This window comes from Pygocentrus nattereri, chromosome 11 (genome assembly GCF_015220715.1).
Source record: "Pygocentrus nattereri isolate fPygNat1 chromosome 11, fPygNat1.pri, whole genome shotgun sequence".
NCBI lineage: Eukaryota > Metazoa > Chordata > Actinopteri > Characiformes > Serrasalmidae > Pygocentrus > Pygocentrus nattereri.
The window spans coordinates 23,991,528-24,011,806 of NC_051221.1; the positions used below are offsets into that span (position 1 = coordinate 23,991,528).

At 41.2% G+C, this 20,279-nt stretch overlaps 2 protein-coding genes across 3 annotated transcripts; both read left to right on the forward strand.

Moving 5' to 3' along the window:
* The first annotated feature begins 171 nt into the window (after positions 1 to 171).
* On the forward strand, positions 172 to 14,801 carry nfatc3b (nuclear factor of activated T cells 3b). Of its 2 annotated transcripts, none has more exons than XM_017700051.2 (10): positions 172 to 738; positions 3,031 to 4,189; positions 4,744 to 4,906; positions 6,127 to 6,326; positions 6,690 to 6,862; positions 7,832 to 7,972; positions 8,112 to 8,167; positions 8,366 to 8,492; positions 8,858 to 9,661; positions 14,035 to 14,801. In XM_017700051.2, exons 1-10 carry the CDS (start codon positions 651 to 653, stop codon positions 14,103 to 14,105), a joined length of 2,982 nt encoding a protein of 993 aa, XP_017555540.1. In that variant the 5' UTR covers positions 172 to 650; the 3' UTR covers positions 14,106 to 14,801. The 2 variants fall into 2 exon arrangements, with proteins under 2 accessions (XP_017555540.1, XP_017555539.1); XM_017700050.2 differs by having other exon boundaries at positions 173 to 738; positions 8,855 to 9,661.
* Positions 14,802 to 18,000: 3,199 nt separating this feature from the next.
* LOC119264428 lies at positions 18,001 to 19,767 on the forward strand. The gene is made up of 2 exons (XM_037543063.1): positions 18,001 to 18,124; positions 18,389 to 19,767. Exons 1-2 carry the CDS (start codon positions 18,022 to 18,024, stop codon positions 19,765 to 19,767), a joined length of 1,482 nt encoding a protein of 493 aa, XP_037398960.1. The 5' UTR covers positions 18,001 to 18,021.
* Positions 19,768 to 20,279: the final 512 nt, after the last annotated feature.

Consider the following 20,279-nt stretch of genomic DNA (forward strand, 5'->3'; position numbering starts at 1 on the left):
TCTTTTCTCTGGGATGTGTGGAAAGCTTAACTGCTTGTTGAAATATTGCTTACAGTAGGTAAAAGCGATGTCAGACGGTGATTCAGGAGAAGCTCTGCTGTGTAAAGTGATGGTGTTTAAAATCATGGTGGAGCTGCCTGTATCTCTGTCGATAAGGACAGCGAGTTAGTTGTAAACACAGCACTTACTGCTGATAGAGGTCGTGTGCGCGTGTCTGTGTTTCCTTCCCGAGCGCTGTCTGTCAAGCGCGCTGACGTCACGTCTGGAGTCGCGCGCTCACGAGTGAGTCTGTGCGTGTCGGCGAAGTTTTGGGCGAAGCGCTCCTGAAAGGTCCAGCGCCGGATTCTCACGGGGCGGAACGGCGCCGGGTGTGAAAGCAAAAAACCTCCAGCAGATACGGGCGCGCTGACTGAGAGAAGGAGTTGTAGAGGAGGAGGAGGAGGAGGAGGAGTGTGTTCCGGGTTCGCACGCTGGCACCATGTCTGCCCTGTAGCCCAAAACTGCACTTCAGAAAGTTGACCGAGCGACCTGTGCGAAGGCGGAGTGTTTAGACGGCTTTGAGCGCGGCGAGTTTTAAAGAAAGCGCTGTTTAGTGAGTCTGACCTCTCTCCCTCTCTCTCTCCCTCTCTCGGTCCCTCCCTCTACATGCGATGACCGCTGCGAACTGCGGCGGCGAGGAGCTGGATTTCAGACTCATGTTTGGGGAGGACGCTCAGCTGACGTCGCCAGGCCACACAGGTTAGTGGACGAGCTCTCAAAGTTACTCGAAAGGCTCCCACTTCAACACAAACACCGAGCAGTTTTCTGCAAACTCCGCACTTCTCTAACTTCCTTTGTTCGTGCCAGCCAACTGTGCAGCTCTTAAAGAGGAAGCCCTGCTCTGCTCGAACGGCTTCCAAGCAGCAGGATTTCTCCTTTAGCCGGATAACTTAAGCACAAAGTACAGAACTTTGTTTTCTGGCTAACCGAGAAATCCCGCGCTATGAAGGACCCCGTCTGAGTGAAAGACTTGTATGTCTTCACACCTTCAAGGTGTCAGCGACCCTCAGTGAAGTTACGATCATGCATGTAGCTTTACAGTATCAGCCTCCATTTCTTCAGTGTAGCCCTTAGCCTGCACACAATGCTCTAGTTTTGTCACCGCAAAACAAGTTTTACCACTAGCAATGGCACAGTAGTAGTCTGCTCAATGAAAGTAGCTCCTGACCTACTGAGGTGAAGCGCTAAACTGTTACTGTAGTGTTTTTCAGATGAGCCTTTAGGCGGTTTTTATACTGCCATACTTTTTCTTGATTATAAATTGAATGAAATGTTGTATTTTTCACACGCTCACTTAAAACTGAATCAAAGCATTTTTAATAGTGTGATATTTGTGATATAAGCCCCTAAAAGAACATATCAGTTTGCATTTGTACCAGTACAGTGTCGAGAATCGGTTTTTAATTCAGTCATGCAGCACTTCCTATTCAGGCTGTCTGTGCTGATATAAGCCGTGTTAAAAATTCCAGTGATACAATTTGCCACAATAAGGTAACATTTGATTTGGAGTGGTCCTTCGAAGATGACTAATCAGCGCTTTAACAGATTCTCAGTAACACATCGAGAACATATCGGTGAAGTAACCGCAGTAAAGCATCTGAATGCATTGAAGTAAATGTCTTGAAGATGTACTGTTGATACATTACTGACATTACGCAGATGTATTGTTAATGTTAAATTACACCATCTAATCCTAACCCTCATGTTTTTGAGATGTTACTGAGAGTCTGTGCAGTGTTTATTTCTAAAAAAGGACCACTCCCACAATAAGCCTCTAAGCCTTTTTTGACTGCTGTAATAAATTCATAGAGACTTGAGAAAACAGTCTTTTGTGGAAAGCCTATTTTTATATATTGCACCGGTGTCATGCACAGGCTAATAAAGGCTGGACAGAGCATGTATAAAAAGTATAAGTGCAGAAGAGGACTTCATTCACATCCTTTGATTGATGTATTATAGCATTGTATTTTGGGCTCTGCACACTATATTGTTAAGGTACTTCTGTTTCCAAAATAGATTCTCTCTAGTGTAACAGTTCTTCTGTTCTGAGTGTAGTTTCTCTCTACTTTTTCCTCTACAGCTTATCAGTCTGTTCTGAAGTCTTTCTGTCTTCTCACCCTGCATCCTGTGTTTGGTCATGTGTGTGTGTGTGGTTATTTATAGTGCTGCTGTTGCACTGTTGACAGCATTTCATTTGCTCAGTTGTCTGAATTGGTTTAATAAGAGACTCTCTTAGTACAATGTTATTACCTACCAAGTGCCCATGTGAAACCAGCATGAGACTAAATCTTTATATATTTACAATGTTAAACCTAACCTCAAAAGAATATGCCAACCTAATCTTTATCTCACATGTGGACGAGTGGACAGATATAAAAATGTGTGCTGACCCTTAGGGCCACTAAGCTAATGAATCTTCTGGCCAAAACTAGCGTTTATGACTGTGTTTATAACATTGTATTTATATTTAACACCTTCTTTTATACAAAACTGTTTCATAGAGTGAAATTAAAAATGTAGCCAATGGATCAGCGGTCATCATGCAATTACATTAGCTATCACAATGGTTACAGTTAACAGATTCAGATAAAATATGGTTTGATGCAATTAGTTCCTTGTCCAACCTAAAAAAGGGAAGAAGAACACAAACATAATCTCCAAGGCACGTGACCACTTAGATCACATGCTTTGTATTTTTAGTCATTTTCACAGTGTGAAATAATGTATTCAGGTGTAACAGGCAACGTCTGCCCCTGCATACAGCTGATTGTCATGTTGGCTGTTAAACTGTTGGTTCTATTGTAAGTTTTATAAGTTTTATTAAGTTTTATGTATATTTCTAAGTGCAGGGACGTGATGAACAGTATACTACATGTGTGGCAGATAGATGCTGTATTGAAAAACACTGGAGTGTTACTTTAACATTGTCCATATCATGGCATTGGTGCACTTATTCAGTTATTCATGCTTTCTTTCTCCATCTTGCTGTAGACGCCAGTACAGATAATGGTGCCCCCTGCTACCTCCTCTCTCCGCTCCAGGAGGAGCTTGTTGTCCAGCAGCCTCCAGGGGTTCAGGGTGGCCCTCTTTCCTCTAGCCATGCTGCTCCCAGTTCCAGGTACTGCACTGTGGATTCCCCTAGCCGTGTGTTTGATTGCCCCAGCATCCAGATCACCTCCATCCCAGCCAGCTGTCACCAGGACACCATGGTTGGCCTCCAGGATGGGGTGCACCATGTGGAGCAGCAGAGAGCTTCTGGGCCTCTGGCATCCCGTGACCAGCTGTACCTGAGTCTGGACCCATCCTACAGAGATACAGCAGCGCTGTGCCCGAGCCCCTGCAGCAGCCTGTCATCCCGCAGCTGGCTCTCAGACGCCTCCTCATGCGAATCTTTCTCTCACATTTACGATGACGTGGAAGCAGAGCTGAATGAAGCAGCAGCCCGCGTTCGCTTGGGTTCACCACTCATGTCACCCCAGGGCTCTCCTCTGCCCTCTCCGCTTACATCCCCCCAGGCATCCCCACAGGTTTCCCCTATGGTGTCCCCTTTTGGCTCACCCAGTTGTGCATACGGAGAAGACTCTTGGTTCAGATATCAGCAGCAGCAGCAGCAGCTCCTCTATACCTGTTCTCTCTCGCCCCACCAGTCACCCTACCAATCACCACGCGCCAGCATTACAGAGGAAACCTGGCTCAGCCCCCGGCCGCACTCATCCTCTTCCTCTAGGCCTTCCTCTCGTCCCACTTCTCCATATGGAAAGAGGCCATATTCCAGCTCTGAGGCTGTACCAGGATCATCCTCGCCACATCTTTCTCCCTGCCCAAGTCCATCTCACTCTCCACGGGGCAGCGTCACAGAGGAGACCTGGTTGGTAAGCCCTGCAGCTATGGCTGCATCCTTCCAGGCCTCTTCATCTGAGATCGACATTCCTACTAAAACCAGAAAGACTTTCCAAAGTCAGGAACCCACATCCCTGCTGCCTGTGCATGGAGATCCAGGGCTAAAAGATCAGAGCTTTATATCTCCATCTCTGGATTCAAATTTGTCACTGCCCACCCTGAAGAAAGAGGACATAGTGGAACATTTCTTATCCGTCCCTTCAGCTTTTGCCTGGGGAAAACCTAAACAAACGCAAACTCCTTTATTCAGGTAGAGGATGAATATCCTGTTTCAGTATCTATAATAATTGCTTTATTTTAGTTTATACTCTGAAATCACACCTGATCCACCTAAATCTAAAGATGCAAGGAACAAGTAAGCATTGCAAGCAAATGTGTTAAGCCGTAGTAGGAACTAATTTTTGTAGTACAGCAGATCACCAGAAGAAAGGTTTGGCAGCTTTGCTATAAAATAACTACTTTGGGTCCCCTGACAAACCTTTTAATTGATTGTTTGCAAACTATCTGGTATAAATCAGATAATTGTCATTAACATTACATTTAGGGTTAGAATAGTGACCGGTAGTGAGCTTAGTTTTAAGTGTTGGGTTAATGTCAATTTTGTGATTTAGAAAGACCTTTAGTGTTAACATAACATTCTGTTGATCCATTCATCCTGAAATGACCACACAATGGATACAAAGTACAAAAGGCCCTGTAAAAAATAAAAAATCCAAAAATTGAGGTGTGACGGTCTTGGAGGCTTTAGTGATTGGCTGAATATTGTGTTGTAGCTCACTCTACTTCTCTGTATGCATCTCTCAGGCCCACATCTTTACCCCCACTGGACTCCCCTCTGCCCAGTCAGTATGGGCAGTGTGAGCTAAAGTTGGAGATACAGCCCAAACCCCACCACAGAGCGCATTATGAGACAGAGGGCAGTCGAGGAGCAATAAAATCAGCGTGTGGACGACACCCTATTGTAAAGGTACGGCTCCTTTTCCCCCAAATGGCAGATGTCCAATGATTATTTTTCAGCTAGTATGAGCATAGGTCAGAACAGATCCAGATCAGAGCCTGAAGGCAAGAAGTAGCTACTTCCTACATTAGATAACATGTAAGGCACTAATTCATCTTTCAGATGTTGTCTTTATTGCCCATAACCAAACACTGTGCCAGGCACTGTATGTAAATATTCACAAATGTATGCAAATATGATGCTGGCCTGCGTAGGGCACTAACTTAGTAATGCTGCTGTTGCCAGCTAAAGGCTACTTCCATAATAATGCAAAGTAATTGAATCATTTCAAATGTTGAAATGATTCACTTTGATGTAAACTTTTGTGGGGAGATGAGTAGTGTTGTGGTGAAGTTTAGTTAAACTTATTCCTTCTACTAGTAAACATACAGTGTATGTGCTGTTAGATTGTCTTATACAACATAACTCAGCAAGGCTCTGGTAGACAGAAACAGAAGGTTCTGTATGGAAGATACTTGACTTGTTTTAAAGCTTTACAGGAGTTTGAGCATTTTTAGTGCATACCATGCAAGATGGAACTTGAATTTAATTACAGTGAAGGATGTTTGTTTAATCACTGACAGATAGTTGTTTGATTGACTTACTTGTAAAATGCCATAAAATGTGTGAGATCTGCATTACATTGGCAATATCAGTTTCTTTACAAGTTTCCTGTTTCGGAGTTTTGCATCTTCTTGGAACACTTGGTCTTTGGGCTTGTTCAGTAGAGCAGTGACTACAAAGTGATTCACTAAACCACACATCCACCTTGTGGTGTGGACTAATTCAACTATTTTTAAGTTGTTCCTAAGAAGAGCTAATATTGCATTTGTTGACCAGTTTGTTTACTCTTGTTACCTAAAAGTCATCTGGTTAACCATGCTTACCGGTAGTGAAACAAATGAGGCCATAGATTATCTGTGAATTTTTTTTACAGCACCTCCATTTTTATGATTATGGTGATTTTATTGTGCATTTATGTAGGTTGGTGGCTATAACTTTCAGTTATTACACTTGATTTGACCATAATAAATTAGCACAAACACACAAATGATTGCTGTCTCTTTTGTGTTTTGTAATTAACCTTTTTGGACAGAACATGGTCAAAATTAGGCTTAAAATTAGGCTTTCAGTGGCAGCAATTTGGAGCCTTTTATTTTTAACAATAGTGTCTTTTCCTCTGTTTACAGCTCATAGGTTACAGTGAAAAGCCAGTGAGCCTACAGATGTTCATTGGGACAGCAGATGATCGTCACGCGAGACCACACGCGTTCTATCAGGTGCACAGGATTACTGGCAAAACAGTGGCCACTCCAAGCCAGGAGGTGCTGATTGGCAGCACAAAAATTCTCGAAATTCCGCTTCTCCCTGAAAACAACATGTCCGCCAGGTACATGTCGTAAACACTACTGATTTATATTTAGCCTGCCTTGCAAAGATCCAAAATAGAATATTTTGAGAAAGTGATTGATAGGGAGGATGGACATTCCTCTTTTCTTTTCTATTTTTCTAGATAGTGTGGCATGCACAAGTGGAAAATATGACACGTTTATGGCTGATTTCAGACCAAAAATAAAATGCTTTAAATTGCAGTGTTTCCCTCACATGGATAATAGGCAGTTTCTGTGTGTAGGCTTTATGATGTCAGTTAGTATAAGACAGTATGATCATTCACTCTTTCAATATTGGGCCCCCATATGTTTTTTTTTTTTTTTTTTTACTCATTGTTTTGAGGTATTTTTTTCCCTTGAAGCATCGACTGTGCTGGGATTCTGAAGCTCAGAAACTCTGACATTGAGCTGCGGAAGGGAGAGACAGACATTGGACGCAAGAACACGCGTGTGCGGGCTGTGTTCCGTGTACATATTCCCCAGGCCACTGGGACAGTCCTGTCATTACAGGTGGCCTCCATACCTATAGAGTGCTGTGAGTATATCATCCTGTACACATGAGCAAAAGCTGAAAATAGAGGAAAAAGCCCAAAAGGTATAATGATTTACAATATTCATACTTTGGTTCGATACTGTGGTGTCTCAGTTCAATAATTTTTTTTGATACAGCATTAATAAGGTGCGCCTGAAACTATACCTAATATTAGTATTAGTAAATGTTTACATTTTGAGAATATTAGAGCATTCAACATTATTAACCTACAATATTTTATAGTAATGTGCTAACCACAAGCTAATATGTTAGCCCAGAGCTAGTTTTCTTGCTCTAAAGTTTGAGATAACAAGAAAGCCAAATGTTCAGAGGAGTGACTGCCTGCCTTAACTGTAGTCTTGCTTTTTTCATTTTTATACATCCCACTATATACTCAGGATTAGTCCTTGATTTGCTCCAGTCCATTGAATGTATTGTTTAATACCTGCACTTATTGAATTGAAAGGTTCATATTGAACGATAGAACACATTGTATTGTTTCATTGCTAAAAAAAGTTCCAAGTACAGCTGGATAATAAGGTCAAAATAGTCATATTGTGATTGTTACTATAAATTGCAACTGTGATATACTTTACAGTGTATTAAAGCACAATGATTATCTGTTGACCTTGTTGAAGGCTGGTCTGTGTTTTTCTTTTTTTTTTTTTTTTTCTTTTTTTTTTTTTAGTAAAATCATTTATTTGTTTGGCCTCTTTTTTTATTTTTTATAATTTAAAAAAATTTTAATTATCATTTGAAAACCTTATTCTCTGTTCATATTGCTCTTTTGTTATTGTTTGCTATCTGTTGTCGACAAGAAAAGGATGGGTTCCTCATTTGAGTCTTTGTTCCTCTGAAGGTTTCTTCCTCTTGCTCTTAGATAGTTTTTCCTTGCCACTGTCACCATTGGCTTGTTCATGTAACATGCAGCTGTGCCCCACTCACTTGCTGCTTGTTCTCTTAAATCTTTAGCTCAACGGTCAGCCCAGGAACTGCCTCAGATAGAGCGGTTCAGCCCTCCCTCTGGCTCTGTGACTGGAGGTCAGGAGATGCTGATCATAGGCCCAAATATCACCCCAGAATCGAAGGTCATCTTCCTAGAAAAGGGCCCTGGTAAGAGGCTTCCACAGAGCTCCCTGCTTAAATCATAAAATATGATTTTTTTTTTCTGCTCCTGTTCAAGTGCTGTTTTCAAAACAAGGCCCATGTCTCTTTAAAAAAAAGCCCTTGATATTCCTTTTATCCATTTCAGATGGCAAAACTCAGTGGGAGGTGGATGCAAAAATAGTTTGTGAAAAGTGTACAGATGTAAGGCTATTTACTTTAATTGAACTATTCAGTATTTTTTTGCTTTTGCCTTTTAAGTATCACTAAGCAGAATTTATGTATAATTGCTGAAATCAGTTATGTAAATATACAGTCTTCATATTAAGACAAACATTTTTTGTCTTATTTTACTTAAATAAAATAAGGTTGAAATTTAACCATAATTATTGACCTTTGCAGACAAGCATTGTGGTGAAGATCCCTCCATATCATAAGAGGATCTTAACGTCCTCCACTCAGGTACAGTTTTACATCAGCAATGGCAAGAGAAAGAGGAGCCCTGCTCAGCGATTCCACTATATCTCAGGTAAAGACCCACTGAAAAGTATAGCCAGTGCAGGTCACATGTTTAACAGCATTATGGCAGTGAGATTCCCAACAGGGAGCATGGTGAACATATATTGCTAATGTCTTAGAGCAGTGTCAGCGGCAATATCAGCAATTATTGAAACTATATAAAGAGTTTAAGGAATTATTTGTCTATACTGCAGCATTTTTAATCCAAATGCTTATCTGCTTTATCTGTAGAATATGGTTAATTACCACAGATAGTAGTTTTGACAGCAAATCCAGTGACTCAAAACACACTTAAAGTTTGAGATTAAATGCTCTACAAATAACCATAATATTGTGCAAACATGTAAATTAATTAAGTTTTGTCTTTTAAAGCAGTGCAGGTAAAGCAGGAATGTAATGTTGGAGATGATGTAGAGGACCATGGCAACCCTCTGGATCAGTGGCTCTACTCCGGAGGTCCAGTTTGTGTTCCATCCTCAACTCAGCTGAGCTACTCTCCAATGGGTTCCTCCTATCTTGATCAACATCCTCTGGATGGTAGCTTTAGCACTGGACATGGGCTTCACTCAATATTCAACCCACCATCTCTGGATTTCTCCAAGCAGTCATACCAGGGACCTCCACAGAACCTATCCTACAATGGACAGCCCAGTCTTCCCAGTGACCTCGCCAGTGGGGGTAAATTGTCACCCCTTGTGTCAGAGCATGCAGCCTCTTTAACGGGAATTGGACATCATGGTTCTGCTGGAGGTGTTCATCCTGTGAATCAAATCTCTGCCCCAAGATATAACGAGGGCTACCTTAGCCCTTCCTTAGGTTCAAACCAGCCTGACCTAAGTTGCCCAAACCATTATACATCCAGTCCTGGTCATGCGGATCTGGCTGGGCTGCCAAAGTCATCCTCCTCTCTGGAGTCTCCTATCTCCCACCCCCCTTTGGCTTCTACAGTAGTGCCTTCTACCTCACCCTTAAACAGAGAAGCCCTTATAAACCTGAAGTCTGCCAAAACTCTGTCTCCTCAGGCAGATGGGACAAGTGGGACAGAGACCTCTTTGGGTCCTGGAGCTTCAGAAGATGACTCCTTGGATGGAAAGATGCTTAACATTAAACAAGAACCAGCAGAAGAGAAGGAGCTTAGTTTCCAGTCCATTGGGCTACAGGATATAACTCTTGATGATGGTAAGAGTCTTCATGACCCTTGTTTCCTTGTAGTAGATGTTGTAGTAACGGGCAGATTACGAGTGTAACTAGGCTTCTTATTCAAGTAACCATGTGGAAAATAACCTGGGTGAACAGTTTAACTGTGTTGGGGTTTTGGGGAATGGGCTGTATCCACAATAATGATATTAACAGTGATAACAACAACAACAAAAAAAAAAATTAACAAAAAATGATAGCAAGGGCGGCACGGTCGGTAGTGCTGTTGCCTCACAGCGACACACAGGAGGGCCTGGGTTTGATTCCCTGGCTGGGTAACCGGGGTCCTCTCTGTGTGGTGTTTACATGTTCTCCCTGTGTCTGCGTGGGTTTCCTCCGGGTTCTCCGGTTTCCTCCCACAGTCCAAAGACATGCAGTCAGGCCAATTGGACATGCTAAGTTGTCCCTGGGTGTGAGTGTGTGAGTGACTGTCTGTGTGTGTCTGTCTGCCCTGCGATGGTCTGGCGACCTGTCCAGGGTGTATCCTGTCTTCCACCCGATGACCGCTGGGACAGGCTCCAGCACCTCCTGCGACCCTGAGGGAGAGGCGGCTTAGAAAATAGATGGATGGATGAATAATTGCAACACTTTTTGATCTGTTAATGTTGAGACAAAAAAACAGTGAAAAAAACGCTGAAAACAGTGACAAGCTATAGTGTATATATAGTAAATAATAATAGCATATGAATAATAATAATAAAAACACAATTCAGTAAAAATTGTGTTTAGTTTATTGTCCTATTAGGCCACAAAACTAATTCATATTCAATTCTAGTAATAAAGTATGGAATTACAAATGTCATATGAACTCCATTATTCAAGGCTGCTTAGCTTAGCCTGAAGCCTTCTCCTCTGAAGTCATTTTGCCCAAAACTGTTTGTAAATGGACTGTATTTCTTTTATTTTCTTGATTTATGAAAGCTGAGAAATTCTTTTATTCATGTATTTTCCTGAGAAATTGTTTTGCCTGGTGGTCTGAGAACAGCCTGAAACGCACCGCACCATAGAGGCATTATTTTGTACAGACATATCTACCTACCAAACAGAGCATAGGTAGCACATCTCAACACACACATTTCTACTTCAGTCTCATTTATGCCAGGTACAACAAATATATTATTAACGTAGGATACCACCCAAAATGTTTAAAAGTTAAATGGATGGATGGATGTTTGTATGTGGCAATACTAGTGTTTTCCTAGGGATTGCATAAAATACATTAATAAAAGGATAACAGTTTTTTTTTTTTTTTTAACCGTTACTGGGGACCTTTACCACCACCAGGTGCAGGTCTAGGTGTAACCATAGACAAATTTCACAATTGTCACGCACCCCTCAGGCTCTGACACTCACTTGGACTCCATTTCCCAGACTCCTTTGGGAAATCACATGTCTCCTGCCACCTCTGACCTGCCTTCACACTCCAATCACCGGTCTCACTCTCCTGAATACTGATTTGGTTCACCTGTGTTGTATGTCATGACTAATTAGCTTTAGTTTATAAGCCCGGGCTTAGTGTAGGATCAGTGTGACGTATTTTATCGTTTGTCGACATACTGAGGGTTTTCTTTGTATATCTACCTGATTGTTTCTGACCCTTTTGCCTGTTTTCCGATTACTTATTTTGCTATTCCATTTGGCTCATCTCATGTGGTTACATCTCCGTGTTCAGACCTTTTGGACTGTTCTCTGGACTTTGGTCTTTTGCCTCGCAGTTTGGATTGTTTGGTTTTGACCCACGGCCTTTTTGTGACTAAGAGCTCGGATTACGTCTTCATTAATAAAGTCTTCCTTGTTCATTTTAACCGTAAGCGTCTGATTTCATCTGCGCCGTTACAACAATCAGTATTAAGGCTCTTGCACCATGACCCTTAGATTAATAATATAAATGCTGTTGCACCCTTTCCTGGCAGTTTACTGTTACTTTTTCTGGCCTTCTTTCCAGTTGAAGGTATATTCATGACGGGTGTTTAAGGCAGTAATTACTGGGCCATGTGTTCATATAAATTCAGACCCACTCAATGATATGAAGGACAAGCCATATGCTTGTGACTTTTGTTTACTCTCAAGCAGAGACCAGCAGTTGCCACCCAGAGTGTTTGGAAACCTGTTTGGTTTGGGCCTAATTATAGTCTACTATTCTGCAGCATGGTGGGAAAGAGGATACGGGCTTGTATGTAGCATTGCATCCAGTCAGTGAGAGAGCTAAATATACCATGGAGCTTAAACTTCTATAGTTACTAGTGCACAACTGTTAAGCCACTGTAGTGATAGACGTGCAGGGTTCAGACAAGACATTCCTGCGCTTAGTATTAATCAAGATCCTCACATAACAGAGAATATTGGCCCCCTACTAGATAGCCTGTCCAATACTGGCCTTCACTGATTAGACCTTTGTTTATACTGTTGTTTTCTGTTCATGTGCATTTTCATGATTCACTGTGAAAGATCTGACAAGCACCTCTAAGGCAGATATGAGTGGCTGGCTTTCTCATCTTTTAGCCTGGAATTTTGACCTTGATCCACAATTTGATTAAAATTGTTACATTTTGTTATTCTTCAGATAATCACTTTAGTCTAATTACTGCAAATATAATCATATTAAGTGTATTCTTGTACTCCCTACTCTGTCCTACTGTTGTGTTTGCAAAAGAGCACATACGCTCACCCAACCTGGCTTTCTGCCACCATGTCTCAGCTCCACTTTTGTGTGTTGGAGAGGACAGGTGCAGTGGACTGCTATGCCCCCCTGATGACTGAGTACTGTTGTTCCTCATCATAGTCCCTTTCATTGCCAGCAGGCATATGTGTTACCCTGCGTGTATGTTGTCTTTTGTTTTGTTGAACAGATCTTACTGAAGATGTACATTTACTGTTGCTAGAAATGTATTTAATATTTATTTAAATGGATTGTATTGTAATTATAATGTATTATGCTGGGGGAAGGTTTTCCATTTTCAAAATGTCTAAGACCCTTGGTAGGAATGAGAAGACATGATTAGACCAACATACATGCTGTGTTGCAAGTTCTGTGTAGGCGTTTTTTTTTTTTTTTGATGTTATAAATAGACCCTTGCGAATTTTCATTTTAGAACCACCGCAGTCTCAGTTTATCTGTCTGACATTTGATCTGAGCAGATCTGTGCAAATCAACTGTAAGGACACAAGTGTAGTAAAGTAACATCTCATAGTGTCCCATAACTCAAACAATTGTGTTTTCACACCATACATACAAGCTGTGGTTGTACAAAGATTCTCTGAAGCTTGTGCTTGCTCAGAATTACATGAAGTCATACAGAGGTAATGTAGGAACAACACTGCCCTCAGATGGTCTTAAAATACTACAGAAAACATACAGACAAGAACAGCAGAACGTCCATATACGTTATATGTTAAAGGGCAATTACATTGATTTTTCAAAAATTCAGTAGCTTTTAGACTTTGAGATGTAAAATAGTAATTTGGAGTGGTTTGATGTGAAATGGTTCACTGCAGAGAAACATACAGATTGAGTTCTTTACAGCAGTGATGATAGGAACCGGGGTTTGTGATATATACTGTGTAAATACAGCCATTATGTTTACAGCTCAAAATTACCAGTGAATCTACACATGCAAGGATTTATTTATAATATTGTTTATTATAATATTGTAAATCTGAAAGAACAGTTTTCTTTGAACACTATTTTGTTTTACAATGCCCTGCATTTACCTGTCCATCATGATTGGATTAAAGAAAAAGGTTTTAGGCCAAAGCGCTTTCAAAGCTATCATAAAACATTGACTTGGGTATCTGACAGCATATTCTTAACCAATTAATGTAAAATGTTTGTGCGGTAGTCTTTAAGACATTGAGTGTTTTTGACGTGTAGTTCCTATCACCACCACTTTGAATTCTGAGTTGAGAAGTTTCTCCAGTGGCACATTTCACATCAAAGCACTCTATATAACTTTGTTTACATTTGAACTATTTAATTATGCAGGAACTTGAAAAAATCTGAACAGTCACCCTTTAAAGCCAGACATTGAATTTCTAGATATTTATTGTCAGTAGAAATACGTTACAGTCTTGGGTTTACTTTAATCCCTGCTCAAAATACTGCCATTATGAGCTTTGAGCATTTTGAGGCAAGTGCTATAAAAGGTTGCAGGTGTTCCTCCAAAGCCATACAACAACAAATTAATTTTTTTATTCATTATTTATAGAGAGAGTAAGAGTACCTTTAAGCCATGTTCTCTGTGTATTTTCTCTGTATTTTTATCTTATTAACTATACCTAGTCAAATAACAAAAGTGAAGAGGAAATACTTACTTTTAACTTGTCTTTTATTATTATTTTTTCTTTCTTTCTTTCAGTGAGTGAGATCATTGTCAGAGACTTGTTCCAGAGTCCGGACCCTTCAGAGGATGCTCATAACGTGCCATAGCAGCGCTGTTACTGAACTGTTTCCTCTGACATGATCGAACTGTACTGTACATACTGTGCCTATGTACTCTGCCTACCTTTCAAAGGACCTCTTGAATAGAACTTCATGACTTTTGTATTAGCCATATAAACTTGTTTATAAGCAGTGCTATACATTATGGGTTTGTTAGCAATATGATTTGTTTTGAACTGGACTTAAAAAATGTGAATGTTCCAGCTGAGACCTGAGAGTATGTGTGCCTTTTGTTGAGGTGCCTTAAATGTGACATTCAGTATAAAATGTTTAACTCTTCACTAAATGTTGACTGTTAAGGGTATTTATGACTCAAATCTATGTGATAAGGTTTTGTAACCATAACTTTCTGAGATAGCTGCATAGAAGATCTTGCACTGTTAAAGTGTAACCAGGTTGTGATTGTTTATTATATGTTTCGAATTATTGTTTCATTTGGCATGGGTTAGTTATGATTGGCAGAGAGTACATGAATGTGTAACAATTTCTGATAGACAGCTCTTTAACTGATAGACACTTATTATCTGAGAGTTTTTCAGAGTGCAGATTTCTATTTATGAATTGTGACGAAACATTAAGGTATGTGACATTTTACTATGCACAGAAATTCACTATGCCTTGCAGCTTTGATGTAAAATATTTTTTCAACTGTTCATTGAACATAAAGGCTTATTTTGCCACCTTCTCTTGTTCTTTATTATTAATTTTAAAAATGAAAAGGCATGTTGTACTGATGCCAAAACAAACTCACTCTAGGCATTGAACAGATGAGATTACCATAAAAAATTATGGTTCTACAGTAGCCTAAGCAGAAACCCAAATAGACCTCATTCACACTGTGTGAATACATGATTTTAGCCCATTTTGAAGCCCTGTTTGCTCCTTCAGACTAGTTTTAACTAGAAGCAAATTTCCATGTCAGGAGCTTGATCAAATCATCCAGTGGTGTGTAAGGCCAAACAAGTCGATCCTAAGCCTTTATAATGGTCTCTGCTTTAAAAATCAGAACTTTTATATGTGGTGTAGTTCAGTCAGCCGTAACATCTAAACTTGTGTTTACCCTGCAAGGGAAAAAAAGGGGGAAAAAAAACACAGCAGAGACCAGCTGGTCTAAACTGACCTATGCTAGTTTTTGCTGCCCTAGTGCCGTTTTAGCTGGTCAACCAGCATGGCATCCAAAACATAGCAGGCTGCTTACCAACAAAATCAGCATGTTGTTTTTTTCCAGATCCGAATCAAGCATTATTGGACAGATATGCCTACACACATACAAGGAATTTAGTTTTGGTTACAAGAGATCAGTATCTGCGCAGTATGTGACCAGACGATTTGCAGTAGTAGATACAATAAAACATGCGTTCCTACCATACACTCAGCCCACCACTCACACATACACAGTCATACCTGTTAACCTTGCATTGTACAAAGTATAAGTCTTAATTTGCCAAGTGCAGCAGCAGTTGAATGTGTACAGTGACAAAGAAAGGGAGTCAGGTAATTGGGATAATGCAGGTAAGTGAGGTGCTAGAAGAAACACTGGTCTGAGACGGTAGTTACAGAAGATAAAGTTGAGTGGGACACTACATACCAATATACACTGCTCAAAAAAAATAAAAGGAACACTCAAATAACACATCCTAGATCTGAATGAATGTAATATTCTCATTGAATACCTTGTTCTGTACAAAGTTGAATGTGCTGACAACAAAATCACAAAAATCAATGGAAATCAAATTTATTAACCAACGGAGGCCTGGATTGAGAGTCACACACAAAATTAAAGTGGAAACACACTACAGGATGATCCAACTTTGTAATGTCCTTAAAACAAGTCAAAATGAGGCTCAGTATTGTGTGGCCTCCACACTCCTGATGAGGTGGTGGATGGTCTCCTGAGGGATCTCCTCCCAGACTTGGACTAAAGCATCCGTCAACTCCTGGACAGTCTGTGGTGCAACGTGGCGTTGGTGGATGGAACGAGACATGATGTCCCAGATGTGTTCAATCGGATTCAGGTCTGGGGAACGGGCGGGCCAGTCCATAGCTTCAATGCCTTCATCTTGCAGGAACTGCTGACACTCCAGCCACATGAGGTCTAGCATTGTCCTACATTAGGAGGAACACAGGGCCAACCGCACCAGCATATGGTCTCACAGGGGATCTGAGGATCTCATCTCGGTACCTAATGGCAGTCAGGCTACCTCTGGCGAGCACATGGAGGGCTGTGCGGCCCTCCAAAGAAATGCCACCCCACACCATTACTGACCCACTGCCAAACCGGTCATGCTGAAGGATGTTGCAGGCAGCAAATCGCTCTCCACAGCATCTCCAGACTGTCACGTCTGTCGTGTGCTCAGTGTGAACCTGCTTTCATCTGTGAAGAGCACAGGGCACCAGTGGCGAATTTGACAATCTTGGTGTTCTCTGGCAAATGCCAAGCATCCTGCACGCTGTTGGGCTGTGAGCACAACCCCCATCTGTGGATGTCGGGCCCTCATACCATCCTCATGGAGTCGGTTTTTGTTTGTGCAGAAACATGCACATTTGTGGACTGCTGGAGGTAATTTTGCAGGACTCTGGCAGTGCTCCTCCTGTTGTTCCCTAGCTGTCCTGCTGCTGGGTTGTTGCCCTCCTACGGCCTCCTCCACTTCTCCTGGTGTACTGGCCTGTCTCCTGGTAGTGCCTCCAGCCTCTGGACACTACGCTGACAGACACAGCAAACCTTCTTGCCACAGCTCGCATTGTACCTGAGCCACTTGTGTGGGTTGTAGAGTCCGTCTCATGCTACGAGTGTGAAAGCACCACTGACATTCAAAAGTGACCAAAACATCAGCCAGAAAGCTTAGGTATTGAGAAGTGGTCTGTGGTCCCCACCTGCAGAACCACTCCTTTATTGAGTGTGTCTTGCTAATTGCCAATGATTTCCACCTGTTGTCTATTCCATTTGCACAACAGCTGTGAAATTGATTGTCAATCAGTGTTGCTTCCTAAGTGGACAGTTTGATTTCACAGAAGTTTGATTTACTTGGAGTTATATTGTGTTGTTTGTGTTCCCTTTATTTTTTGAGCAGTGTATTTAGAAGTGCAGCTGAGGGGTTTGAATATTGTGAATGTGTAATAACACCATGTAACAATTTTCCAAAAAAATTTTGTTCCCAGTTGTTAAGTGTGTTTTCCTGATTGTTTGTACCCTAAATGAATAGAAAAAAGTTATTATTCCCTGTAAACTTTGCTTTTGTGGTCAGCACAATGATATTTTGAAATTGATCTATTTTTAAGGATATTCGCCATATTTCAAGATACTTAAGAAGCTTCTGGAATTGTGAGAACTATCAAGAAGTTTCTAGAACTGTCCAGAATTATCTAGAACTTTCTGGGACTGTACAGAATTGTAGGTAGCTGTATAACTACAGTTATATAGGGCCACTATAGCCCTTCCTGAGAGACGGAGAGACATGATCTAATTGATTGGGATTGCATAGAAAGTGGGCAACAGCCATCACAGACAAAGGGGAATTGACCTAGACAGACAGGTGTGAATTCATTCTCTATTCAGATTCTGATAACGACAGTATTCACACTTCACCCCACACCCATTACAGGAGGAGCTTAGGAAGGACCACTACTTTCAAATGTATATATTGTGTGTTACTCTGCTACCGGGTGATCAGTCTTGCTCTGCTGAATCCTCAGTACACTCTTGTACTTTGATACTGCATGGAATAAAGATTGACCATTTTTATCGAGTTTGGAGAGACATAATTTTTCCTTACAGTACACAGCAACTTAGTCAATTTAGATGGCATCAAGAGGTTGCATACATCCAGCAGACGCATTTTGCTATGTATGTGGCCATTTTATAAAGACAAGAGCGAAAAAGTACTCTGTGGAAGCATCTGCTAAGATGTGTGAGGCCTACAAAGCATACTTCGGCATGCCTGTTGGTGACCAAGACAAACCATGGGCTCCTCATTTCACATGTGAGCACTGCAAGAAAACTCTTGAAGGTAAGTGGATAAATGATACTCTCTTAAATAGCAGATTTAAATTTTTATTTTGCAAAATTTTTAAATCAGTTAAAGTTTAAAAGAGCTTTAATTAACACCTTTTCACATGTTGTAGTTAAATATATCAAATATATACAGATATATTTTATTGTTTGATATATAACAGATTTCAAACTGTGTTAATATCGCACATACCACTAGTCATTAGTGTGAAATAGGCCTAAATAAAATTCTCAATCCAAATTTTATTTTGTTTGCTTATAGGTTGGTACAGGGGAGAGAAGAGAGCCATGCATTTTGCTGTCCCAAGAATTTGGCATGAACCGACTGATCACTCAACAAATTGCTACTTCTGCATGGTGGACCCTTCCAAACGTCGCACTGGCAAAAATGCAACGCCTGTAACGTATCCTGACATTCCTTCATCTATTGCCCCAGTACCACACTGCCCTGAACTTCCTGTACCAACACCTCCAGACACAGCAACACCACCTTCAGAAGAAAGCAGCAGGTCAGACACCCAGGAAGATGTTGAAGATCACGATTTCTCTTCATGTGCAGATGAGGAGCGGAAGCCATACTACCCTAACCAAAATGACCTCAACGATCTGATCAGAGACCTTGGTCTCACCAAGTCCAACGCTGAGCTTCTGACATCAAGGCTCAAGCAATGGAACTTATTAGATGAAAGCGTCCAAGTCACAGGTCAGAGGAAGCGTCACCAAGTTTTTTCCACCTTCTTCAGTCATCAAGACGGACTGTGCTTCTGCAACAATGTGGCCGGTCTATTCGAGGCTATAGGTATCACCTGTAACCCGAATGAGTGGCGTCTCTTCATAGACAGCTCATGCAAGAGCCTCAAAGCCGTGCAGTTTCACAATGGGAACAAGTACCCATCTCTTCCTGTAGCTCACTCGGTGCACCTGAAAGAGGAATACACCAGTGTCAAGATGTTGCTAGGTGCCTTGAAGTATGATGAGTACGGCTGGGAAGTTATTGGAGATTTCAAAATGGTGTCATTCCTGATGGGCCTCCAGGGTGGTTTTACTAAGTATCCTTGCTTTATTTGCCTTTGGGACAGCCGGGATACTAAAGCGCACTACCACAGGCGGGACTGGCCTCAGCGGACAGAGTTTACTGTGGGGAAGAACAATGTAAAGTGGGAGTCACTGGTGGACCCACGCAAGGTGCTGATGCCACCACTACACATCAAGTTGGGGCTCATAAAACAATTTGTCAGGGCTCTGGATAAGGAGTCGAGAGCTTTCAATTACCTCCAAGATCTTTTCCCTAAGCTGCCTGAAGCAAAGATCAAAGCTGGTGTCTTCGTCCGACCACAAATCAAGAAGATCATAGAGTGCAGTGAATTTCCCAAGAAGCTGAATAGGAAGGAGAGAGCGGCTTGGAACAGTTTTGTCGCAGTGGTTCGCGGCTTGCTAGGCAATCATAAAGATGAAAACTATGTACAGCTGGTCCAGACTCTGATAAAGAACTATGCTGCAATGGGCTACAGGATGTCACTCAAAATCAATATCCTTGATGCTCATCTTGATAAGTTCAAAGAGAACATGGGAGCTTATTCAGAGGAGCAAGGCGAGCGCTTCCACCAGGACATTATGAACTTTGAACGTTACCAAGGATAATATAACGAGAACATGATGGGCGACTATATTTGGGGATTGATTCGTGAATCTGATTTGCAGTATAGTCGTAAATCTCGGAAAACCACACACTTCTGAACAGTTTTTGGTAATCTGTGTAAATTTGCAATGCCTATAGTGTTCTTAGTCTGACTGTATAAATGAGAAGATGCATAATCGTCTGTTTCTATAATAAAAATTCATAATTTTCGTTGCCGTGGTCACAAAAGCGAAGTTTATGATGAATGTAAGCAATTTCTAATTTGTTTTAGACATAAGCAATTGGAATATAACATTAAAAAGCTGGGAACAAAACTTCTGTTACATGGTGTAATCAACTGTTCAAGAGAGCGATGGCTCGTGGGAAGAAGCTCCTCTGTAGCCCGGTCGTCGTAGCAGGGTTATTTATTTCCGTTAAGTCGTTTTTATTGATTTTTACACATAAAGTCTGTCTGAAAATGTCAACGTGTCTGAAATACAAATGTGAATACACCCTGAAAATGGCTGAAAAACTC